General features: G+C 44.3%; 1 protein-coding gene across 1 annotated transcript in view; it reads left to right on the top strand.

Moving 5' to 3' along the window:
- Nucleotides 1-3,030: 3,030 nt before the first annotated feature.
- Nucleotides 3,031-9,496, top strand: part of lrp1bb (low density lipoprotein receptor-related protein 1Bb) — a gene marked incomplete at its 5' end in the record, with an annotated part of 216,928 nt that continues 210,462 nt past the window's right edge. Inside the window, one exon of the mRNA XM_079277460.1 lies at nt 3,031-3,121. Within this exon, the coding sequence (XP_079133586.1) occupies nt 3,031-3,121 (91 nt within the window). The remainder of the gene's footprint in view (nt 3,122-9,496) is intronic.

The raw sequence follows: 9,496 nt of genomic DNA, 5'->3' as shown, positions 1-9,496 counted from the left end.
CCCCGGGGTCACGAGGGGTGTTCATTGCATGCGAGTGTGTACTCATGACAGGTGGACAGGCCCCATCCAGTCCTGTATGTCAGGACCTGTACTGCAAGTGAGTGACACGCAACGCATGGGTGGCTATTAGCCTGCCCTCGATGCCATTCAGTGGTACGACTGCCGCTAGCTCTTAATTCCCTCTGACACATCTGCACTGAAGCCAAACCCACTGGACCGCATTGAGCATTGCCCTTATTGACAGGTGCATGCCCCCTTTGTGCATTGGCAACACTGAAATTGACCAAAAAGGGAGTTAAATGTGAGCTGATGTGATTGTGTATTGGTTGATGACTTTTGTTCAAATGAAGGTGAAAAGAAGAGGCAATTAAGCGCACCACTTCCATATGTAACGCGGCTCTAGTGACTCATTCAGAACACAAGTAGAGCACTTCATGATGGCCTGAAAAAATTTGACGCGGTACAATCAAAGTGTAGCCACTGTGATTGCAAAGGTAACATTCAGTCTGCTCTCAGCATTCACGAAAGAAAGAAATCAGAAATCATCACGAAATTATTCATTTTTTCTTTTTCAAAAGCAGAAAGCAGCACAATCCTGGCAGCAAGAAATAGCAGAGACTCAATGTGATGTGCCCTTGAAGACGTGGACTACCTCATTCTTTGTGACAACTCAATAATAAAACACGACAGATCGTTCCGCATGAAAGTTAGGCGCGTAGCCATCTCATCCGAGATACGTTTCTTTGTCACCGTAAACAATGTTTCGCTTAATGAATTCATGACGGCGTGACAGGACATGGCTGCTTATGTTTGAGTAGCACCAATAGCGTGGTTCATCAGCGGGTAATTAATGTGTCGGAGTATCGTATGCATTTAGGAGGAACGAGAAAATATGAATCGGTTGTTTTTTTTCTACAGTAATGTAGCGCTTAGTTTTTACATGCCATTAGGTCAAGATAGTTATCAACAGGATACTGAGTGACTCTATTACTCGCAAAGAGTCTATTCTCATCGCTACAAGCGCGACAGGAAATGTCGAAAGTTGATGAAGATAACCGCCTAAAGGTTCAGAGTGCTTGCAGAGGAACGTTAGCTGCATTAGTTTGCCGCGTGGCCCAACCGTGGGCAGCCTGCTGTATGGGCAGTCTTCATAGGCTGCGCATTTCCTCACCTTTCACTTCTGCTACACTCGAGCAGTTCAGGAGAGAGCACGATGTTCTTCTTCTCGTCGTTTCTACAATTCATTGTTGCAAACACTGGTGTTGAAAACCACACAGGTCGTATTTCTGCAGACATAATTTCTGATAAGATACGAAAACAACCCTTTGTAACCAATAGCACACTGCATGTGTTCTGAAGGTCTTCTGCTGAATAAAACAGTTGAAAAAGCAGATTCCCCCGCGTCTCCTCATGCCCGCCAGCGTGGTCCCTCGCAATGATCGAGACCTTCAGAACAGCTCGACGGACCTTGAGGAGAGATTGTTTGGTCAACTTCTGTTTCCAAGCATTCATGTGGAAACTCAAATGGAAACTTAAGACCTGTTAGAAATGGCTCATTGCAGTTGGAAGACATGAATGCTTAATCTGGTATAATAAACACTATAGGAACCACAACACCACCAAAAAGGTCAAAAAGCTCTTATGAAATAGCTTATAGCTGAGTAAGTTGACTATTAGATTCAAGTAAATGTCAATGATTTGTTACTATTCCTGTTTCTATTCGCTTGGAACATCCAACTATTGCATACCTAACTACTATACTTCAGTTGGCGCCTCCGGATCCAGCCAGTGTTGGGGGTCCATTGGGTCTAACCTGTGTAGCAACAGCAGCAGAACGTTTGCTGATCCGACGAGGAGTCGAGGTGGTCTGGGACCAGACAACAGCGCTGGGGTTTGGAGTTGCTACTGGTCACCACTAACTGAAGGTCTGTCTCCGGAAATGCTGCCCACTCTCCTGCCGGCAAAGTGCAATTATTCAAATTACACTGTACAAATTCAAATGATGTCGTTCCATTAATTTTTATCCAACATCCTTCACCATTTTCATCATTAATTAACCTGTCAGCTATAGCTCAACATGTCTCTGTTGCTGAATTTGACTGCAACGACCAAAGAGACGTTTATCTCAGTAGGCCACAAGTCATTTTTTTCTTGCTGAGCTTCTGTTTCCCCCCCCTGTCAAAAATAACCACCCTTACAAAAGGTACAGCAGCGACACAAAATGCCTTTTTTTCTTGAGTTTTCATGGCAACGCAAGGACTACAAAGCAGTAATTGGCCCTCCATGAACTGCTGGTGCATTACAGGCCAAAGCACTGTTGACCACAGCATCTCACATGGCCTGAAATTATTGTCATGTAGTGAGGTGTTCCTGCTTTTTTTCAGATCAATGCTAAATGATACCAGATTGCAGTGTTCTCTGTGTGGTCCCACAGCTCAGCATCGATATTTGAGCACTTTTCTATTTCATAAAATATATATATATAGGGTACAAGCTAAATCCGTAGTATACAGACTACTGAACTCAATGATGAGAGCCGAGACTACTCCTGTCTCATCCTTCATTCTCTGACTTTTTCTTCTTTCATAAGGACCCCCCTCCTCCGAACCACCTCAGACTGACACCCACTGCACTGACTGCACAGCTAACCAATAGGATATGATGAATTTCAGACGAGCTGCGCCACCTTGACGGCATTTAATCATTGAGAAAAGAAAGGAAACGTACTCATTCCTTATCCTCCCACACTCCCACACTCCCACCCCGCCTTCCCTCTGTCCCGAAGCCTCTGACTCCAATTTCCCTGCCCGTCTCCGGTGCGTCTGTTCGGTGTTTAGAGCGGCAGTGTGCATGTGTCGCGGAGCGGAGGGAGCGCTGCACTGTTCTGCGCACCGGTTCCGCTGGACATCACCGAGTAACGGCACTCGACAACCCGGGTGGCGGTGGAGGGGGAGACTGGACCCGGACCGGGAGTAGGAGCAGGACCGGGAGCATCACCGTGGCTCTTTATATCGCCCGCTCTCCGAAAACATGTCCGAGTTTTTTCTACTCGTCTTTCTAGCCCTGTTCTCGGGATTATTTCCGTGCGCCGAGCCCTCGGCAGTGTCGGGCGAGGAGAGAGGTAAGAAAGAACCGGGCCGTCGGGGATGCGCAGTCCGATGAAACTTGGCTCTACGGGCCGTCTGGTTTTGTTACGTGCGCCAAATGTTGTGCAGCTGCTGGATTTAAAATTGTGTTTCAAAGCCACAATTCATGAATGATAAAGAGTTGATCATCTGAAATTGCTAGTTCTTTTTTTTTTCTTGCCGAGTGTTTGCTGGTTCACTGGAAGTCTGCATTTCCTATTGTCATCCAGGATGTTAAAATGTTGCATTGTAATGCGCGTCAGCTGATAAACCACAAAAAAACGACATCACCTGTTATTGCAACGGATTGAACTTGCTCTGCACATTCAGCAGAGCTTTCGCATTTTTGCGTTTTCAGGAACCTTCTTGAGGTTGAATAGATTCGGACTGCGGGCGCGTGCCAGCGGTACATCCTCCGGTGCAGCAGGTGAAAATATCCCTGTGCCAAAGTGTGTTTTGTCTCTCCCCGAGCCGTAGCTCGTGATATCTGTCACGATATAATTGTGACAGAATTGCTGTCATTCAAAATGACAGAAACATGCTGAGGGCTTAGTCTCACAGGGTCACCATAATGAGCAGTCTTCCTCTTGGTGTCAAGTGGGATGCAAGGACCCACTCACTTCACCGGTTAGGCTATTTCATTTGCACAACAGGGTTCAAGCACATTTTCGGTTTGTGTAGTCTACATCTTCCATATTCACAGAAGCTTACTGGTTGAACGTATCAGGAAGTTTTCATATGGATCCACAAAATAGGAAAAATGAACGTACTTAATTATGATGGAAATGTGATTTTGTTTTGCTTAAATAGTCTAGTTGTCATTATGCTTATACTTTTACTTATTTTGCATTGGCTTTTCATTTTTACCGGGTTGCCATTTGAGTTTAGACATGCTGAATTATGGGCACTGGTCTTACTGTACCTACCGTATAGTGTCGGAACAATAGCAGTTACATGAAGCAATAAGAAAAAAACAACTAAAGAAACATAGTTTAGCCATTGATTGCTGGCCTCAAGGACAATGCCCCCTCACTTCTTCGTTCTCCAGCATAGCAATGACCTGCTTGGCTGTTTGTCACAGACCGTCGCAAATGTCACCAAATGTCCCCCCAACACAGCGTGGAAAAACAAGGTCTCGGAGTCTGCCTGGCAATCGCAGTAGGCAAGAAAAACCCTGTTTACCTCTCTCTGTGCATGAAATGAAAAGCTGAATTTGTCTCCTGAAGTCCCTGACGATGCCTCTGTTCTGAGGGGGGGGGGGGGGGGGAAACACCCACCTGCATTTTTTTAAAGATTGTTGAAGTCTGTGTTTGTCAGCACTGCAGCACTGAGCTTTATTAATGTAGCTTGAATTACGTGTGAATTGGATTGTCTCCTCGGGCTGGTATGTTCATATTCGGACTGAGAACAGCTAAGCTGAGATATATTCAGACAGACAGACGCAGATCTGAGTGTGGTCGGGACCTGCATATTTGTCTGCTAGCCGATGCCGTCCTGCTCTCTGCTCTGTATTTGCATCGAGAATAAATGAAAGCTCTCGTAGCTGTGTCTAAATGGACACTAATGATAACAGCATTTCTTATTTCTTCCAACACCAAAGCTGGTTGTTAGCCTAATTAGTCCAAAATTAATTTGCTTTGTGGTAGCAGTGTTACATTGAATGCCAAGTAGTGAGCCCGTGGTTTTCTCTGTGTGAATTTGAGGCATTTTCTGGCAATATCTCTTCAAAATTCCTCCATTGTGTCCCACTCCTGATCACTTGTGTCCATCTAACATTCAGCAGGCTGACCTGGCCCGGCCGGCATGGCAGCGCACTGCTGATGCAATTCAAAGGCAGGCTTGAGAAGGCAAGACACACCAGGCTGCGTCCTGTTTATTGTATAATATATATATATATATATATATATATATATATATATAAAACTAAATAACCTTGATCTAAGTGACCTAAGCGCCAGATAAGCATCACATAGCACAAACAGCTCAAGGCTGTTTGAAATGTATACCCCATTTAAAAGATGATAGTATAGTGGCAGACACAGATTGGTCCCTTCACTTATACATGTAAGGAAGGCCGCCTTTGGAAGCTAATTAAGTGAGATAGTGAGATAGTATCACTCAAGTGTGTGTGTGCCTGTATGTGTGCAAAGGCCAGCAGAAAATCTAGAAGATGGAGAGGTGTCGATATGCATTATGCTAACAAAGTCTCCACGTTTTTCAGAATTTTAGACCCCTTATTTTAGCTTCTTTCACATTTTCAAAAATAGTCACCACTTGCTTCGGATAGTATTTTTAAATTAATATTTTTACGTAAGAGAGTACATTTTGGCAACATATAAGACATGGACTTCATCAAAGCGGCACGCGAGATACTGTTAGGATTGCAAGACTTCAGTTCACCGAAGAAATTTCTGGGTTTCCTGTACAAAAAAGAAGTTGATCCCCATATTGTCATTGTATAGTTCACACTCTGTGTAGAACAGGATACTTCAGTCTGTGCTGCTTCGATTTTGACCATTCTTTAAAAAAAATCTGTCTCTTGTGAGTCCTCTAACCTTATGGAAGTGCATCACTGTACCGCTTAAAGTCAGCCAGTTACTTGAAAAAAAGCCTGGCAATTGAGGAAAAAAGCCTCAGGACGAACCTTTGGCTGTAGCTTTTATTTCCTTCTTCTCTGTGGTGTGTACAACAGTTTACACAGTAATGCTGTAGTATTGATAGATATTTCTTAAGCACAGAATGTTTTTTTTTTTTTACAAATGCCTCTTTTTCATGCATCATGACAGTGTCACATATCCAGTCCTAGAGGTGTCACGATTGTAGCACAGACGACTATGCCATAGCTAGAAGATGGAGTCTTGATTCGATCAACAGATCCTTGGTTTCATGCCTTGACAGCTGTCACATATATATTGAAATCCTTTTTTCCAAACGGAAAGCTACATGGTATAGGCGTGATATTTTTTTTTATGATCCACTTGATGACAGGAGGGTACTTCACATCTGCAACTTGAGTTTCTCCGGGTTTGCGAGGTACACCTGAATGCAACATGATGTCCCTGTCGGCGCCCACATGCTTTACCGCTCAAAGCTATGTAGACGCACGATCAATTTTAAGTGCAGTCCCTCAATCCTCTGCAGCCCACAAACTGTAGTTTATTTGGTCAAGTTGTCTACATACCTCCTGGGGGAAGGCAAATGTTGCCTCACCTATGACTGACTGTTTCTCCGTCATCTCCGGGTCCGGCAGCGGCCATTGTGTCTCGAAAAGTGCAGCTGCAGGCTACCGGTAAGCTGTTGTCTTAAAAGGAAGTGTTTTTGTTCCCCTCAGACGCGAACAAGTAGTCGGGGTTAGAGCAAAAAAAAAAAAATACTGTGAGAATCACCGACCCTGCTTTTGACTTCAAAATCGAGAGCACAATTCCATCGATTCTTTTGTCAAAATCGTGACACCCCTATTCAGTTCTTACTGTTTAATCAGAGTTAAAAACTGTCCTAATTCCACTGAATCACTGTGTATTCAAAGCCAGAGTGTTTGTGTTAGCGAGGGGCACCATGCCACGATTTGAGGATTTGAGCATTAATAATCTCTGACATCTGCACAGTGACTATCTATAACTCTGCTTCCTTAGTGCTGCTGAGTTAAATAAATGTTCACTCTACTTAATGTCACCATTGTGTCCTTGCTCATTTAATAGATAGCTTGGAAGCAGGAAATTGGTCACTAAATTGCAGTTGGACATGATAGATTGCAACCAAATGGAGATTATGTAAATCACTTGTCTTTGGCAACACTTAACCAAAAAATGCATACGGTTCTTTCTGTGACATTCAGCCTCCACTGAGTTGGTGTTATATGAGGATCAGGATATCGTCTTTATAAGACGGTTGACCTTCAAAGGTTGAACTGATTTCTGTCTTCATAGCTGTTTCACGTCTTTTTCTGGAAAGTATGAACACAAAATGAGCCCGCCAGCTGCGGGGCCTCCTTTTGCAGCTCGATTCTCTGTCCGCATTCCTGTTCTGAAAGTGTCCACCTCAGCAATAGGTGATCCTCAGGACGGAAGGTGGCTCGTACTCACCCGGCTACATGCCGTCTTCACCCAGTGATTGGAGAAACCACATGTAGAGTCCAGTCAAAGCTGGTTTGGAAAGAGTAAACAAAGTGAACCCTGAGGACGGGATGAAGGGGAGGTTGGGTCTGAGAGGGAGGTGATGTCAGCACGGTGAAGGAAAACTTGTGGAGTGGGCACTGAATGGTGCTGTTGTTGGCATACGGGTCCCGTTTTCTGTACTTCAAGTGCTTGTTATTGCCTATTGCTCTACAAGTTTGTCTTGTCTGGAAAACCAGACGAGTTGTCAGAGCAGCCTGTCAAGCTGGTAACGTGTTGAAAAGGTCAGCTTCAGTTTGTACATGAGCAGACTAAGCACTTTCATCAAACCTCAATGTTTAGTTTTCTTTCCCAAGAAGTGCTTCAAACATCATACCAGTCATCCCCGGTGATCTGAGGTTTCTGTGAGCCAAGTGCTGAGGCAGCATTTCTGCAAGAATGCATTCAGTCTTTTACACGCTATGAAAATACATTTGAACGTCTGACGCATCTATGTGGTGACGTCAGCTAAGTGTTGCTGTCAATGAGCTCTTCCATCTATCTCGGGGCAGAGGTGGAAGTATGGCCTCAAGCTACAGTAGGGAGCAGTGACGCGTTTCATTATGGTCCGCAGTGTGACGGTGGAGCTGGGCTGACTCCTGTAGAACAAAACTATTGACTGAAGCCATTTGATTTTGATAGTGTCACCTTTTTTCACCTCTCACAGTTCTAATGGGTTACAATTGAATCGGTAATGGATTGGCTCGGGCTGTGAAAGCCATTGGCTGTAAATTGACTTGTGGCATTGATTACCCACAGCAGGAGGAGTTACATTTTTGACGCACGTGATTGATTTGTGTTGACGTTCTGGCCAGACCTAATTATGTGGGTGGCATGGGGTTTCGTATTTGATTTCTTTCCAAAATGTTACATAATTTAAAAATGATAAAAATAATGAATCAATAAGTCTTTTCTTCAGAGTAGCCCCATCTTGCAGAAGTTGAATCCAAGAGCGAGACTCAGCTGTATACTGAAATGGCTGCTTGATAAAAAAAAAAAGTGTAGATAAATTATTAATGGAGGAAAGCATAACTGTTTTATTACTAAATATGCTAATGAAAATGGGGCTCATAAGGGCAGTGGGGGGATAAACCGCTCCCTTCACAAGTCGAGATGAGTATGAGGTTATTAGTGGGAGATGGATAAGATATCATGCATCATAAAATGAAAGGTAAGGGTGATGTTATGTGCCTGATATATGGGAGGAGACTGGTTGGCTGACCTAAGTCATTTTGTTGGAGGTGCTTTTCCATTGTTCTGCACTTCATTGAAGTCTCCAGACAGAAAAAAACATGACACACGACGTGTTATATTAGTGTTAAGAGCAGTCAAAGTTAACACGATGAAACATACTGTTGATTAAAACAGAGTTAAGGGGCTCTCCTCTTCCAAGAGGTGGTGGAAAAAGTAGCCATCTCTCGTAGGAGGAACTCAACCTGCATGGAGAGTTTGCTCATTGTTGTTTGATGGAGCCGTTATAATTCTTGGCACACTCGCATCGAAATATTAAATTGGCAATATGGAGATGCCCTGGTTAATGTATGAGGTTGTATGCACTGAGCCTATGGCCCAGCCCCAACAACAGGCATCTTGCTGATTAATACTTAAAGATTTGATTCATCACTTTGTGCTGGGAGAACATTTTCTTCGAGTGTCCATACAAGACGCAGCAGAATTTAATTTCGGTGAATAGTCTGGAGCTGGATGCTCTGCTGTGTTCCAGCCCTACTTTGTGATTAAAGTTTCTGGCATATAGTTTTTTTAAATGGTGAATGCTGGGACACACCTGACATTGTCGGCTGACCAGATCCACGAGAGGCGGACGCTCCGACAAACTGGCTATACTGCAGGCAGACCATGACCAATCTGCAGGTCAGAAGTGCTGGTGTCGGGTGGCAACGGTGGTGGCCAGAGGACCAGAGTGAGGGCTGCCGAAGCCTGGCTGGGGATTCTCACTCTCCCAGCTGCCACCTGGCACAGGCCGAAGGCTCAGAGCTCCATCATGCAGACTTGGCCCAGAAAACCAGAACAGGGCAGGGATTCATCCATCCCCCAACAAGCCTCGTTCAGCAGACAAACCTAAGGCCAGTTGGTGATGCTGCGCTATGTCCTTCTTAAAAGAAAAATTGGCACACGGAGTAATTAAGAAATATTGAGGCATCGAGGTGTTTCATTTTAATGTACACCTCTGTACTCATCCATAAATCCCCTGTGTGGATT

This window comes from Melanostigma gelatinosum (assembly GCF_949748355.1).
Source record: "Melanostigma gelatinosum genome assembly, chromosome: 10".
NCBI classification, from domain to species: Eukaryota; Metazoa; Chordata; class Actinopteri; order Perciformes; family Zoarcidae; genus Melanostigma; species Melanostigma gelatinosum.
This window is presented reverse-complemented; position numbering and strand designations above follow the sequence as displayed.